This window comes from Perca flavescens, chromosome 15 (genome assembly GCF_004354835.1).
Source record: "Perca flavescens isolate YP-PL-M2 chromosome 15, PFLA_1.0, whole genome shotgun sequence".
NCBI lineage: Eukaryota > Metazoa > Chordata > Actinopteri > Perciformes > Percidae > Perca > Perca flavescens.
The window spans coordinates 32,841,477-32,857,750 of NC_041345.1; the positions used below are offsets into that span (position 1 = coordinate 32,841,477).

Genomic DNA, 16,274 nt, shown 5'->3' on the forward strand with positions numbered 1-16,274 from the left:
TAGACTCTTTATAACTGCTTTATATGCACTGGCTGAAGATTGGTGAGTATGGGCACTGCGATTTAACTGTTGAGAGACAGGATCAGAGTAGGGTATCAGGAGACAATGTGCTTACAGAAAATGTAGATGAGCAGGTTGATCTGACAAAAGCCATTAATATGGTCAGACAAGCAGAGGACACAATGGCAACAAACAGATTGAGAGGAGACGCCACATGCTACTAAAACTACAGGATGCAGTGCACACTAGGAAAGCAAAACAGCAAGCCTTGAAAAATAAAAGACAGCCAGCTAAACAACTGACAAAGACAAGCACGAGAAAGCACAAAAGCAGGAGCAGAGCTTAAGTCATGCCCTAAATGTGGTCATTAAGCATGCAAAATTCCAGTGTCAACAACAGACTGCCAAAAAGACTGCCCACAACTGTGGTAAGAGAGGGCATTATGGCAAAAGTGTGCAAGTCTACCAAGCAGGTGAGGTGCTGTCACGGAAGATGACGACATATTCCTAGGAACCATTGATGGTGAGAGGATGGACAGTTGACTTACAAGTAAGGCATACTAATGTGAGAGATTGATACAGGAGCTGACGTTACTGTCATACCAGAGCAGGTGTGTACAGACAGATATGCAGTGGCACGTATACATATCGTGGCGTATACAACCCTCACCCAGGTAAAAATAAATGTGGTGATAAATGCACCTCAGTTAGCCTCAGACTGGTAGCCAGAGTAGATAGCATAGACTTGGACTCTGTAAAACATCAATACCCAAAGCTGTGCAGCGGGTTAGGTTTAGTACAGCAGTACACAATTAAGCTCAGACCTGATGTCTTTGAAAGGCCTGCCTCGTCCCACTGCCATTGATGTGGAAAGAACAGCAGGAACTCCAGCATGGAGCAGCTAGGAGTCATCAACCGGATCGAGCAGCCGACAGAGTGGTGCTCTGGCATGGTGGTCGCACCAAAAGAAATCTAAGGATAAAATCCGGATCTGTGTCGACCTCTCCCCCCTCAATGAAGCGGTGAGCAGGAAAAGTTCATCCTCCCGCTCTGGGACCAGATGCTAGGCATGCTATCTGGAGCAAAGATATTCACAAAACTGTGCCCATTACACCACTTTTATCACCTCATTCGGGCGCCATTCTTCAACCACTTACCATTTGGTGCCACTGCTCCAGAGCATTTTCAAAAAACGGATGGTGACGAAAGTGATGGAGGCTTAGAAGGAGTCGTCTGCCACATCGACGACGCCCTTATTTGGGGTTCCACACAGGCAGAGCACGACACAGTCCTGCAGAGGGGCACAGGCGGTTGGCATCACACTGAACACAGCCAAGTGTGAGTTCAGCAAAACCAAGGTGAAATTTCTTGGATACATCATCTCAGCAGATGGGATAAGCCCGGATCAGAGAAGAGACATGCCAGTGCCTTGAGATGGATCCGCTACACCAGTGTTTCCCAACCTTTTTTTCCTTGGCGCCCCCCTACTCATGTCTAAGAAAACCTGAGCCCCCTCAGAAACCGAGTTGAGGTAACTCTTGAGATAGAGCCTTACTTTCTTTTGCCAGATAACCAGATAAAGACTCGCGCCCCCTGTGATCTTTGCCACCCCCCCCTGGGTGCCCGGACCCCAGGTTAGGAACTACTGCGCTACACATCAGTGAGCTCAAGAGCTTTCTGGGCATGGTGAATCAACTAGGCAAGTTTGTGCCCAACCTGGCTGAAAAGGATAAAGCTCTCAGAGACCTGCAAAAAAATAACCTGTGGTATTGGGGGCCTGAGCAGCAGAAGGCATTCACCAGCCTCAAACAAGAGTTAGCGTCCCACCCAGTCCTGCAGTTGTATGACCCAAACAAAGAACTGAAAAATCTCGGCCGATGCCTCGTCCATATGGGCTAGGTAGTGTACTTCTGCAGAAATGCCAGGGGACCTGGGTGCCAGTGGCATATGCGTCCAGGGCACTCACAAGCACGGAGCAGCGCTATGCTCAGGTGGAGAAAGAGGCGCTGGCCTGACCTGGGCATGTGAAAGATTCAGAGACTTCATCATCAGTCTCCATTTGAGCTGGAGACAGACCACAAACCCCTTGTGAGCCTGCTGTGTGGACAAGCGCTGGATTCCCTCCCACCTATAATACAGAGATTCAGGATGAGACTCATGAGATACACAATCATGCATCGCCCTGGGAAAAGCCTCACTACAGCAGATACACTGTCTCGGGTGGCTTGAAGGGGTGGCGTGACTGATGGAGATGGCTTGATGGAGGAAACAAACATATATGTGGACTGTGTAATGGCAAACTTACCAGCAAGCGAGGCTTACCTGTCCGAGCTGCGGAAACAGCTGGGTACAGACAGCGTGTGCGCCGGGCAGCATGGTGGCCCAATGGTTAGTACTGTGGCATCACAGCAAGAAGATTCTGGGTTGAATCCAGATGGTTCGAACCTTTCTGTGTGGAGTTTGCATGTTCTCCCCATGTTTGCGTGGGTTTCCGCCGGTGCTCCAGTTCCCCATCAAAAACATGTACTAGGTTCTTCAGTCAGTTCCCTTGATCAAGGCACTGGCTCAGATCTGTAGTTGGTCCCCGGGTGCTGTGATTGGCTGCCCACTGCTCCCTTGAGGGATGGGTTAAATGCAGAGAATGAATTTTGCTACATGTATGTGACAATAAAGTACCTTTTAAAAAAAAAAAAAAAAGAAGTGATGAAGTACTGTATTGAGGCTGGCCAGATCACAGCAGACTGGATGTGCTAGTGAAACCCTACTGGACGGAAAGAGCTGTTCTCAGCACTCACAATGGACTGTTATTGCAGGGTACTAGGCTAGTTATCCCTTCAGTAATGAGGAATAGAGTGCTAGAGAAAATTCATGAAGGGACCAGGGCACAGTCAAATGCCGGAACGAGCCAAGCAATCTGTGTGGTGCCCTGGGCTAAGTAGCCAAATAGGAGAGCTGGTGTTGAAATGCATGGCATGCGTTAAAGAAACGTGCCAGTGTGACTGAGCCTCTTATGCCTTCCAAGCTACCTGATAGGCCATGGCAGAAGCTAGTTGATTTGTTTACATTGAAAAACAAAGACTACTTGCTTGTTGTGGACTACTTTTCCAGGTATGTGGATGTGGTAAAGCACCTCAAGTCAATGTTCACCAGGAACGACATACCGAGATTCTAGTCACAGACAACGGGCCTCAGTTTGCGGGGGCTCACATGAAAGCTTTCGCCACAGAGTATGAATTTGAGCATGCAATGAGCAGCCCCAGATACCCTCAAAGCAACGGCGAGGCCGAGCGTGCTGTCCAAACCATCAAAACCTGCTGAAGAAAGCAACTGACCCCTACCATGTGCTGCTGGCTTACAGGAGCACTCCTTTGAGCAATGGCTTCAGTGCAGCCCAGCTGCTTATGGGGCGCTGCCTGTGCACAACAGTGCCAGCTTTCCCGGCAGTGTTGGAGCCAGTCATCATGAATCCTGTTTTGCGTTAACAGTCAAGGGTGACTACTGTGTGTTCGTTCGCAGCTTAAAGGGCCTCAAAGTGTTCATATTCGTTACTGCAATCTGGTCTCAATAGAGTTCACAGGAAAGAAGAGTGTTAAATAAACACTAAAAAAATGTGTTATAGTAGACCAAATGTTTCACAGTGATACAAAAGTGAGATTATGCAACCTGGTGATAAATATGTAGGTCACAGTCTATTGCTTTTTCAGAAAGGGAGATGTGGTGTGATCTATAATATTGTGACACGGCACCAGGGGGCAGTACGAGGCTATTGGAGGGTTGTGTAGCAGTTTAGTTGGTGAGAGAACAATGAAGTAAGCCGTGTGAATCTACCCTGCTACATCTTTATTCCTTATTTTAAGAACCCAACACGACAGTCTGAAGTCTTTGAGCTTGAGTCCAAGTCAAGTCTCAAGTCTTTAAGGGGCAAGTTCAAGTCAAGTCTCAAGTCTTTGAGGGGCAAGTTCAAGTCAAGTCTCAAGTCTCCATCTCAATCTGATCTCCATCCCTAACACTGTATTGTTAAATCTTATGAATTCAAAGCATTTCCTGTAGCTACCATCCATACAGTAGGGATGGCTGACGCGAAACTGACGTTCCGAAGCTTTGTCGAGATCCCGAAGCGCAGAGTTTCGAAACACTGATCCGAAGCGTGATTCAAAACACCCATGTCATGTGACTATGGCTAAATGAAGCTTCGGAGTGTTTCACAAGTGTTTCGACAGGTTGCATGGTCCGCCGAATCAGCGTTTGATTGACAGGGTCTGGAACAGACCACACAATCGCACATCTGTATAAAGTGAAGTTAATACATCTTGACCTCTTGGGTTTTTGTGACAGGAGTTTGATTTTCAGATAGTGTATTTTTGGTGAAATAGTGACATTTATAGTGCGATTTGTTTAGTTATATTTAGGCTTACATTTAAATTTACACATTGACTGATAGGCTAGAGACAGACAGAGTATACATACAGTGACAAATTAATAGATAGATAGATAGATAGATAGATAGATAGATAGATAGATAGATAGATAGATAGATAGATAGATAGATAGATAGAAAAAAATGGAAGTCCGTTTTCATTTTCATTCAGAGCCACAAATGTCAACATCAGGCCCATCATAATCAACATCGACACCAGTAGAAACACAGGACAGTTTATGGGAAAGTTTTGATGATAGTATCCGTGAAACCAAGATGATACACAATGCTACAGCTGATGCCACAGTGGAAGTGAAAAATACCTCCACTCTGCGTTTTGCCCAGAACTCATGATCCCCAACTTACTGGAGAGAGCAGTAATCTTTCCTCATTTGTGTGCCCTTGCTAAAAATATCTTTGCATGCCAGCAACATGTGAGAGAATTTTTAAAAGGCTGGAGAAATTATGGGTAAAAAGTCCTTCCACAGCAGAGAAATTAATATTTTGGAATAAAAATCTATAAAAAGTGAGACAATGTGGCTTGATTTTTTATTAATATTCATTTTTCATGACCAAAATAACAAGCCTTACAAGCTTCACATATTACAAAAAAATACAATCATAATTTTTTTTTTTTAATGGCTCGTTGTCAAGGTTGTTTCAGATGAACACCTGCAAGTGACCACTAGGTGTCATCGTTGAGACGGGTCTCGGATTGTTTCGAAGCCTCGACACAATATGGCACATTTGCTTCAACTGTTTCATTGTTTCACGAAGCCTTGATCAGCCCACCACTACCATACAGTACAGTATCAAAATCAGTTGTAGGATAACTTTATCCTGCCACTGTTACTGTGCTGTGTGCCCCCCCCCCGTGCCTTTTTGCTCTGCAGCTTTATTCGTTGTAAACCAACCAATCAGCGCGCAGCTCATCTAAATATTCATGAGCATACTATATAAGGGAGAAAACCTCTTGTTTCATTCTAGGGCTATTTAACAGGGTTGCATTAGGGCGCATAGAACAGCACCCGGGCTCAACCAATGTTACATACCCCATTAGGAGACCTTAAGGAACAATGTGAAATACCCTATAGAATCATTCTATCACCCCTTTAACATGTCTGTCTCTTACTGTGAAAGGCACGTCGAGGCTGTTGGACGTCACCGTGACGTTTCCGCTCAGAGAGTAGTCAAGGTTGATTTTGTGGTCTTCGCTCAAAGTCCTCGTCATGGCGACGCCCGCCAACATGGTGTTTACATTAGGGACAAGATTTCTAATAGCAGGACAGAACTGCAGACAGACAGACAGACATGTTGGTATACACAGTCTGCACCTAAACCTGCAGGTTCAGGACTCATTGACCCGGTTGGGTTCTGTTAAAGACTGAAGGAGGAACAAACCTGGGAGGTGAATGCAAACCTTAACGCTGCTGTGAGAGCAGTGTTCACCACAAACCTGAAACACAATGAGAACATCTGATCAATCAATCAATCAATCAATCAATGAAATATGGTTTATCCCCAGAACTAAAGACTCAGCTGATTGGTTGTTTTACCCCAGGTTATCCACACGGATCCTGTCAGCTCGGGTCTTACAGTAGTCATCTCCAGACGGTATTTCGAGACTCAGACGTCCTCCGGTTTGGATCAGTCTCACTCCGATGGTGACGCCAACATTTTGTCCTGTTACGACAGCCGTTCCTCTGAAAACACATCAAACATAACGCAGCCTGCATTCAACTTCATGCAAATGAGGAGTGGAAAACTCAGCGCCTCGTCTCTTAAACCTCGATGACCCTCAAACACCTTCAGTCAGGTTATAAGTGTGGGGGGAGGGGGGAATCTCCACTTTTGAGCAAAATTGAAGTTTGGTTTGTCATAAACTTAATTTTTCAGCATCAATTTATGGTGCAAATGTCTTTATTTATGTAAAGGAAATTATAATAGTTTTTATTTGGGGAGTGGGTGCACTGGCCAGTTTCTATTACTGTAAATCACTTTGTAAAAAGGATGGGGGAATATATAACTTAAAGGTGCTCTAAGCGATGTTGGGTGATGTCACTTCTTGTTGACGTTTAAAGTATTTTAAAACAAAACGAGACTAGCTCGCCCCTCCCTCCTCCTCATCCCATCCCCTCCCCCTCCCTTCTGTGTTCTAACCCCCCCAAATATTTGTCCTTGCCGGTTATTGGCTGGAACACTGTTTGTTATGTTTGGTGGTGCAGGTTGGCGCAGTTTGTTGTTGTTGCCGTTTGTGGAGCCTGGGCTGTCTACAGAGAACGTGTTTTTTTACAGTGTGTTCAGGGGACAGGCAGCTAGCAGATAGTGAGGAGATGTTTTTTACAGTGTGTTCAGGGGACAGGCAGCTAGCAGATAGTGAGGCTATGTTTTTTACAGTGTGTTCAGGGGACAGGCAGCTAGCAGATAGTGAGGAGATGTTTTTTACAGTGTGTTCAGGGGACAGGCAGCTAGCAGATAGTGAGGAGATGTTTTTTACAGTGTGTTCAGGGGACAGGCAGCTAGCAGATAGTGAGGAGATGTTTGCTGTATGAGACAAAAAATGTTATTGCCTAAAAAACGTGTGACATCACTTTGAGCACCTTAACTGATCATTAATTATAACGCAATTGAGGGGTTCCAAGATGGCGACCGTGTAAGGTGTCTTTTCGAAGCGCTGCTGCACGAAATTTATTAAACATGTGGAAAAACAGTAATAACTGAATGTTTAGTATACAACCTACCTGAACTTGGTTTTGTGACGACCTGCAACACCTAAATGCCAGGCCGTGATAGGAAAAGAATGCTCAACACTGGAAAAAAAAGTTCTGAAGCTCCGCCAGGTAACGTCTTGATAGCCTCATGTCATGATTATGCTAGCACCATGTCAACAGTAGCAGTCGTGTCAGAAGAATTCCCTCCGTTGCCTGTTACCCCGTGCAAATCCCCTGCTGCAAAAAAGGCCCTTTTTGGAGGAGAAAGTGAACTCTCACAAGATAACTTTGTCGTATCTGCCCTCTATAAACTCATAAATGAACGAGCCGACTCTATTGAAAAGCTGATTAACGAAAATTCGAAAAAAATAGATGGAAATTTATTGAAAATAGAGGGGCTAAAGAAAACGGTGGATTTTGTGTGTGGTGAAATCAGAGATACCCAGACGAAAGTGACAAATGTTGATTCCCGTCTCAAAGAGGAGAAACTCAAAGTGACTAAACTCTTAACCCTTGTCTCTGAGCTGGAGTCTTACTCCAGACGGTGGAATCTGAAGCTTTACGGCATTCACGAGAACCAGAAAGAAAATGTGAAAGAGAAAGTTGTGGAGCTGTGTCAGGTCATTCTCCCAGACGCATTGCTTAAACCTGCTGAGGCCATCGACATTGCACATCGCCTCGGGAAACCGAATCAACCCAACACCAAACAGTCCAGCACCAGGCCGAGAGCCATCATCATTCGGTTCGATATGAGGTCTTACAGAGATGCACTTTGGAAGGCTGCAAAAAATCACCCCTTCTTGCGTGACAACAAGCTACGCTTGGCCGAAGATCTGTCACAACCTGTCAAAGAGGCCAGGATGACGTTCTGGCCAATAATAAAGAAAGCAAGGAGTGAGGGAAAGTCTGCTTACTACGTCTGAGCAAGGGCTTTCGTGGATGGGAAAGAGTTAACTTAACTTTGGATCTTCTGTCTGCAGCCGGTTGGTTGAATATGCTAGCCTACTGAGGCTTGTCAATCTTCGTTTCTACCTCTGGTGGATAATATGACCACTTAGTTAGATGTCTGTGTTCATCCACTCCAGAAGTTCTTTTGTTGAGAAGAAGAACAGGCTTTGTAAGTTTGGTTATATTGATGTTTGCCATTTATTATTACTGTTTTTCCTAGGGTTATAATTAGGCCTAGGCCTACTATACGTGCAGTTTGCTCAGTTTGTCAAATTCTGATTCTTGTCTCTTATCTCAGAAGTTTACTTTCTTAAAACTTGTCATTGTCTATAGTTTCTTTAAACGCCAGGGGTTTAAGAAATGTTACAAAACGTAAAGCATTATTTTTATTTGGTAAACAGCAGAATTCAGATTTATGTTTTTTCCAGGAATCACATTCAGTCGCAAATGATGTGAATTTTTGGAGAAGCCAATGGGGGAATGATTTGTGGTTTTCTCACTGTAGTGAAAGGTCAGCAGGTGTTTTGACATTGAAACATAAGTTCAATAGTGCTGTTTTACATACAGACACTGATCCAAAAGGGCATTTTATTTGTCAGGTTATTGATTGCAATAAGATTATTTTTATGATTCTGAATGTGTATGGGTATAATACCAGTACAGAGAACATACAATTGTTTGCTGATATAGAAATCAGACTTCAACATTGGTTACTTAAATTTCTGAATTCACACATTGTAATGGGAGGGGAATTTAATGTTATTCTGAATCTTTTAGTTGACAGATGGCCACATGCCTGCACTAATTCTAGAAACACTTATTTGAAGTTTTATGGAAAAATTTGATTTAATGGATGTATGGAGGGTGAAGTTCCCAGATGCAGTCATGTTCACTTGGAATAACAAAGATAATACAAGACTATCCCGTATAGACTATTGGTTGGTCTCTAACAGTATTAAGGAACAGTATATTTCAATAAAGGTTTTTCCATGTCCTCTAAGTGATCACAAAGCTATATCCATATCTATTAATATGTTTCCTTCAGATAAGGGTCGTGATGCAAATTATTGGAAGTTAAATAACTCGCTCCTTGGGTATGATCAAGTGAAGACCTACATTTCTCAGTTAATTTTGTGATTTTTTTAGTAAAGCCAAAGTTGAAAACTCTTTTAATTTAAATTGGGAGTTGTTTAAATATGAGTCGTCAAAGTTTCTACGACAGTTTGGTAGTAATCTAGCTAAACTTAGGATAGCAGAAGAACAAAAAGTTATCAATAGTATTTCCCTGCTCTCTCAGTTGTCTCCAGACTCTTTAACAGAAGAGAACAAAATAGACAACAGAGCTTGGACAAAATGTACAAAAGGAGGGCTGAAGGTGCTTTTGTTAGGTCACGGAGACGATGGTTAGAAGAAGGTGAACAGAATTCAGCTTATTTTTTTAAGTTAGAAAAATATCGTGCTAAAACGAACACTATTAATCAGCTGAAAATTGATGGCATAGTAACTGACGATTCAAAACTTATTTCAAATTGTTGCTCCTCCTTCTACAAGAATTTGTATACATCAAATTATTCTGAGAGTAACACCCAAAGTTTCTTTGATTTATTGAGAGATATTCCCCAACTTAATGAGTCAGATAGAGATATTTGTGATCTCCCTTTATCCCTAACGGAGGTCAGTAATTGCATAGGGCTTCTTAAAGACAATAAATCGCCTGGTACTGACGGGTTAACTTCTGAGTTTTACAAGTCATTTTCTTTGCAGTTAGCTCCCTTTTTACTGCAGGTGTTCAATGAAAGTATTTTAATCAACACATTACCTTGGAGTATGTCTCAGGGCTTAATAACACTCATTCCCAAACCTCGTAAAGATGTACTTTGTATTGATAACTGGCGCCCTATTTGTTTATTAAATAATGATTACAAAATATTAGCCCTTATCTTTGCTAAAAGAATTAAAATGGTACTTGCATCAATTATTGACGAAGCACAATCAGGGTTCAGCCTAACAGGCATATCTCTGACAATATTAGGTTGGTTCTAGATATACTTGATTACTCCCATTTAATTTCAGAAAACAGTTTTATTTTTTTTCTAGACTTCTTTAAAGCCTTTGACACTGTGGAGCACAATTTTCTTTTTCATTCACTTAGGAAATTTGGATTTGGTGAATTCTTTTTCAGTGCCATCAGAACCTTATATAACAATGCTAATTGTTCTATTAAGCTTAAACATGGTTCGTCTCCTAGATTTGATGTACAACGGGGCATCCGTCAAGGTTGCCCCATATCACCGTATCTCTTTTTACTTGCAGCCCAACTTCTATGTACTTATCTTAAAACAAGCGATTTAGAGGGTATCACTATTGCTGATAGAACTATTATTATCAGTCAGCTGGCTGATGATACAACATTGTTTTTGAAGGATAGCTCACAAGTTCAAAGCCTTTGACACTGTGGAGCACAATTTTCTTTTTCATTCACTTAGGAAATTTGGATTTGGTGAATTCTTTTTCAGTGCCATCAGAACCTTATATAACAATGCTAATTGTTCTATTAAGCTTAAACATGGTTCGTTGTTTTTGAAGGATAGCTCACAAGTTCCTCTAGCTATTAATATAATAGAATTGTTTTCTAGGGCTTCCGGTCTTCGTTTGAATTTAAATAAGTGTGAACTGTTAGCTATTAAAGATTGTAATACTGATTTAGTGGCGAACATTCCAGTAAAGAACTCTGTAATGTATTTAGGTATAACTATAGATAAGAATGACTCCCAGAGATGTTTAATTAATTTTAATCCTATTATTGAAAAAACCAAAACAAAATTTAATCAATGGCTTTTAAGAGATCTATCATTAAGAGGCAGGGTTTTACTTTCAAAGGCTGAAGGGATATCTAGGTTAACATATATTGCATTTTCACTTAGTGTTGATACCCACACCTGTAAAGCTATAGATAAACTTCTCTTTGACTTTGTTTGGAAAAACCGTACTCATTATGTAAGAAAATCTGTTCTAATGAATGAGTACTGTAAAGGTGGCCTTCATTTTTTGGACTTTACTACTTTAAATTATACTTTTAAAATCAATTGGATCAGGCGATACCTCAGGTGTCCGACTTCTCTATGGAACTTTATTCCCCATTACATCTTCTCTTCGTTAGGTGGTCTCAACTTTCTTTTGATCTGTAACTATAATATTGATAAAATCCCTCTCAAACTTGCTTCCTTTTATAAGCAAATGTTATTGGCCTGGTCTTTAATCTTCAAACATAATTTTAGTCCCCACAGATTTTATATTTGGAACAATACATACATTTTATTCAAAAATAGATCAATTTTCTTTAAACATTGGTTTGATAACAATATTTTGAATTTTCGATTGTTTTCGATGCTATCCCCACTGGTGTAATTGCACTTTTTAGAGGCTTTAAGGCTCATGGTAATCTCCCTGTTTTAGGTAGTATACTTGATACTGATGTTGGTAGAAGTTGCTTCTCTCCACATGGCAAGAATATCAACAAAATAATTCGTCAACTTTTTCAACATGACATCATTAGTACACCCTCTTCTTTATCACACTGGTCCAGCTTTGTTGGAGATATATGTTGGGATAAGGTCTGGCTTCTGCCGCAGAAGTTCTTTCTGACTAATAAAGTCAAAGAGATTTCTTTTAAAATGCTTCATAGGTTTTACCCAACCAACCACTATTTACAGAAACTCAAAAAAGACATTAATGTAAACTGTACATGTGGAAATCAAAGAGAGACTCTTGTACATTTATTTTGGCTATGCCCTCATACTAAACTACTTTGGAGTAAACTATCTCGGTACTTAGCTGATGTTATTTACCCTGAATTCTCCTTGTGCTGGGAAAATGTACTTTTTGGTTTCATTAACTTTGACACAAATCTCACCTCTCAATTTAATGTAATCAACCTGATTTTAATTTTGACGAAATTTTACATCCATAAGTCAAAATTCCAAAATAAAACACCTAACTTCATTGAGCTGTCCATTCACATTAAACATTATATACATACTATATCCTGTTGCAGTAATAAGAAAGCTGTTAGAACTCACACACTATTTGTACTTTTCAAATGCTTTATGTATTGAGTTGTTTTCTTTCTTCTTTTTTTTTTTTCTATTATTGGTTGTATCTCCCCTGGCGTACTTGACCTGTTCGTATTGTATACATTTGTGACTGTATACTTGTTATGTGCTCAATAAAATTATTATAAAAAAAAAAAAAAAATAATAATTATAACGCAATTTGAACTTGTAAGATGATGTGGGAGTTCCTGACACATGGAATATGAACTGTGGTTTCATACGTACTGAAATATATTAAAAAAGGAACGATTGGTTCCTCTTTCGATTTCTGCGGTGATGTTCAGGTCCCTGAACTCAAACTGAAGACCTGAACCCGGCTGGAACCTGACCACGACATTATCCTGGTCCACATCCAGATGAGTTAATGTCAAACTGTGGAGGAGCAAACACAATATATAAATATGCAATCATTAAAAACAAAGAAACTAAAGATAATGATAAACTATAAATAAGAAAATATAAATAAAGAAATTATTTAAAAAAGGGGAATACAAAGAATATAACAGTAATAATAATAATATGATAATTTTACCTTTTAATGTGGCACGTTAACAACTGGAAATCCTCAAAAGGTTTTTTAACCAGTATCTTCAAAAACTTCAGACCAAAATCTTTCACTGCAAAAACACAACACAAATACTAGTCCAGTGAAAACACACGAGATATGAAACTACATATGAAACACACACACACACACACACACACACACAGACACACACACACACACACACACACAAACAAAACACAAATACTACTCCAGTGAAAGCACGTCTCTAGATATGAAGCTAAATGTTGGTCATCTTCTCTATCATCATTCCTAGCTGCTGCAATTTCTTCATCTTCATTTTAGATTTGTTCACTTTTTTGTTTCAATTAATTAAAGTTTCATAAAGCCCTAAAAAAAGTCTCTAAAACACTTCCTCAGCCACCTTCTCTTAACCTTATGTTTATGACAGAGGGATGAATCAGTGTGTGCTTCTCAACAGATCTTACAGAACTCCGTCGCTTTGTTGGTGATTCTCACTTTGAGTCCGGTGGGACCGTCGGCAGTGATGGAGGAACAGAGGAAGAGCAGGAAGAAGAGGGACAACACACAGGAAGTCATCCTGACAAACAGAAGAGACACACACAGGACATGTTCAACATTAAAGGGTAACATCGTTTTCTATGCAACCTGGACTCTATGTGCCCATGTTTTAGTGTCTCAACAATCTTTGAAACTAGTCTATTAATATCTATTAATAACTATTAATATCCTGAGTACCCGTCACCCTGGACGTCTCCTTGTTACATGAGACGTCTCCTTGTTACCTGAGTAGCCAGGTAGGTAGGTCAGTAATGCCAGGTGTATTAATGAGTGATGTCACTGAGGGAGTGGCTGAGCAAGGAGACTAGAGCGAGCGTTAGCGTTGTCGGTGTGACAGTATCATTTTTTAGGAGACAGAGAGAAAGAGAAAGAGAGAGAGGGGGAGAGATAGAGACAGAGAGACAGAGAGACAGAGAGACAGAGAGAAAGACAGAGAGAAAGACAGAGAGAGAGAGAGAGAGAGAGAGAGAGAGAGAGAGAGAGAGGGTAGGACATAAAAGATACAACTCTGGGCAGAGTCCCCTCTCACCTCCGATCCAGTCAGGCTGCCCAACCCCACAATAGACAACAGACACCCCAACTCAACAAAGTTAATACACAAAGAGTCCACACCAGAGCCCAGCCCCCTCATCGGCAGACCAACCAATCCCGGCACAGTGGAGCCCAACCCAGCAGAACCATGACCAGGCCAGCCCAACCAACCAGAGCCCAGCACAGCAAGGCCCAGGCTAGCAGTACTCAGCCCAGGAGAGCTCAAACCAGCAGACCCCAGCTCAATAATACCGAACCCGGCCAAGCTGAACCATGCCCTCATGCAAGGACCTCCAACACCACAAGTACACATGAGGAGAGCACTCTGCTGGACAACTGCCACTGCTGTGGAGCTGGACAACACCACCCAACCTACTCAGACATACTCCAAGGTAATAAACACCCAGTCTGTACCGACATCGGAGAAGTTAGGCAACCGCTTCAACTCATCTTCCAGAAATTAGGCTAAAAAAAAAAACGGTTAAGAGAAGAATACCCATATGTATTCATTTGTGACTATTTCTTTCTTTTTAACTTCTCTTTCAATGACTCAACCAAGAATATACATAGTATACATGACAATATCATTCTCCATAACTTCCTGGAATATCCAGGAGCCAAAAGTCTTAACTCTGACTTTCTACTCAGTATCAAACACCATGACATTGTTGTTCTATTGGAAACAGATTTAAGTACTCACTGTCCCTCAGGCTATCAAGAAATTATTTTACCATCTTTAAAATACAAAAACATAAAACGTGGCAGAGAGTTATAATTTGGTTTAAAGAATTCCTGACAACATATCTATCTGTCAAAAAGAAAGAACTCACTCGAGTGTGGTTGAAGCTGAATAAAGGAAATTACCTGTACATCTGTGCAGTGTACGCCCCACCTGCAGAATCCCCATACTTTAAAGAAGAGTTCTTCACTGACCTTAACAGCCATTTCCTGGCTCAGGGCAATGTGCTGCTATGTGGGGATTTTAATGCTAGAACAGGTTTGGAAAATGAAATAGTCGAAATAAGTGAGAAAGATAACAAATTCATTACATCACCAATCTTGTAAAATCAGATGAAATCTAGACACACCCCTGACTCTGTCATTAATAGAAATGGTAAAGAGCTAGTGCATCTGTGTCGAGGCCTAGGCCTGTACTTTCTGAATGGTAGGATGACATGGTTCACATACTGCTCAGCTCTTAGGTCTAGTGTAGTTGATTACGCAATTACTGACATGGACCCCTCCTCCATCAACGCATTCACTGTAAGACCACAGCTACCACTTTCAGACCACTGCCAGATAAATGTATATCTGAAAAGAACACAGGAAATACAAATTATAGACACTAAAAAAATTGTATATCTCAACCTGTCCTATAAATGGACACCAGTGCAGCTAACTGTGTTGAAATTACTAATCTTATTAACAACTGTTTAGTAACAAGATTCACACCAAGTCATGCAGATGTAACTATGGCAGTAAATCAAATAAATAAACTATATCACAGGATCGCCCTCAAAGCTAATCTCTTGAGGGGTAATCCTAAACCCAAAAACACAACCCACAAAGAAAAATGGTTTGACAAGGAGTGTGAACTGATGAGGAAAAACCTCAGAAAAATCTCCAACCAAAAACACCGCCAACCACACAACCTAGAAATTAGAGAAAACTACTGCAGCAAACTTAAAGAATATAAAGATATGATTCAGAAGAAAAAACAAAAACACTATAATGAAACCCTAGAAGAAATTGAAACCTCAATAAGCCAGAATCAGTTTTGGGAAAAATGGAATAACCTAAACCCAAAACCAAACCAAGACACACCTCTGAAAGACAGAGGAACATGGAGGAATTACTTTGAAAACCTTTACAACACAATCCAATCAAATAACCTTACAATGGGCCAACAAGTCATTACACAAAAGTTACACTCCCTTGAAAAAATCCTAAAAGACAGTCAAAACCCACTTGCCTATGAAATCACCCAAGAGGAATTAACACACACACTCCATGAACTAAAACCAAAATAAGCATTTGGACCTGACAGCATCAGGACTGGAATGCTGAAACACAGCACCCCCGAGCTGGAGAAGACCCTTCTAAAGCTGTTCAATCTCATTCTTCAAGCTGGCTGCTTCCCTGAGGTCTGGAACAGGGGGCTTATATCCCCTATCTTTAGGTGTTTTTATATTTTTATTTAACCTTTATTTAACCAGGTAGGCCGTTGAGAACAGGTTCTAATTTACAACGGCAACCTGGCCAAGAAAAGCGTAAGCGTACAAGACAACATATAGATTCACATTCAACATATTACAAGAAAAGAAAATACAATAGGCTACAAAGGTACAGATTAAGTAGGCAGTTCAAGCCGGAACAAAGTGAGGTCGATGGATATGTGAAAGTGGTAAGGTGAATACATAATATACATGAGATAGACAATCTATAACCTTGCTGAGAAGTAGTAAAGAG

General features: G+C 41.0%; 1 protein-coding gene across 1 annotated transcript; it reads right to left on the reverse strand.

Annotated features, from left to right (window-relative positions):
* Positions 1-1,218: 1,218 nt before the first annotated feature.
* LOC114570244 (uncharacterized) lies at positions 1,219-15,932 on the reverse strand. The gene is made up of 11 exons (XM_028600490.1): positions 15,846-15,932; positions 13,181-13,293; positions 12,720-12,804; positions 12,413-12,559; positions 5,973-6,119; positions 5,818-5,872; positions 5,549-5,707; positions 3,161-3,167; positions 2,322-2,394; positions 2,016-2,127; positions 1,219-1,290 (listed from the first exon to the last, which is right to left on the reverse strand). Exons 2-11 carry the CDS (start codon positions 13,290-13,292, stop codon positions 1,219-1,221), a joined length of 969 nt encoding a protein of 322 aa, XP_028456291.1. The 5' UTR covers position 13,293; positions 15,846-15,932.
* Between the last annotated feature and the right edge of the window lie 342 nt (positions 15,933-16,274).

Excerpts from the sequence above, each read along its gene's own strand:
- LOC114570244 (XM_028600490.1), bottom strand. The coding sequence starts at position 13,292 with ATGACTTCCTGTGTGTTGTCCCTCTTCTTCCTGCTCTTCCTCTGTTCC. Across the intron at positions 5,873-5,972 it reads ATCCGTGTGGATAACCTGGG|GTTTGTGGTGAACACTGCTC; the intron begins GTAAAACAACCA and ends ATTGTGTTTCAG. Across the intron at positions 1,291-2,015 it reads TGAATCTTTCACATGCCCAG|GACTGTGTCGTGCTCTGCCT; the intron begins GTCAGGCCAGCG and ends GCCCCTCTGCAG.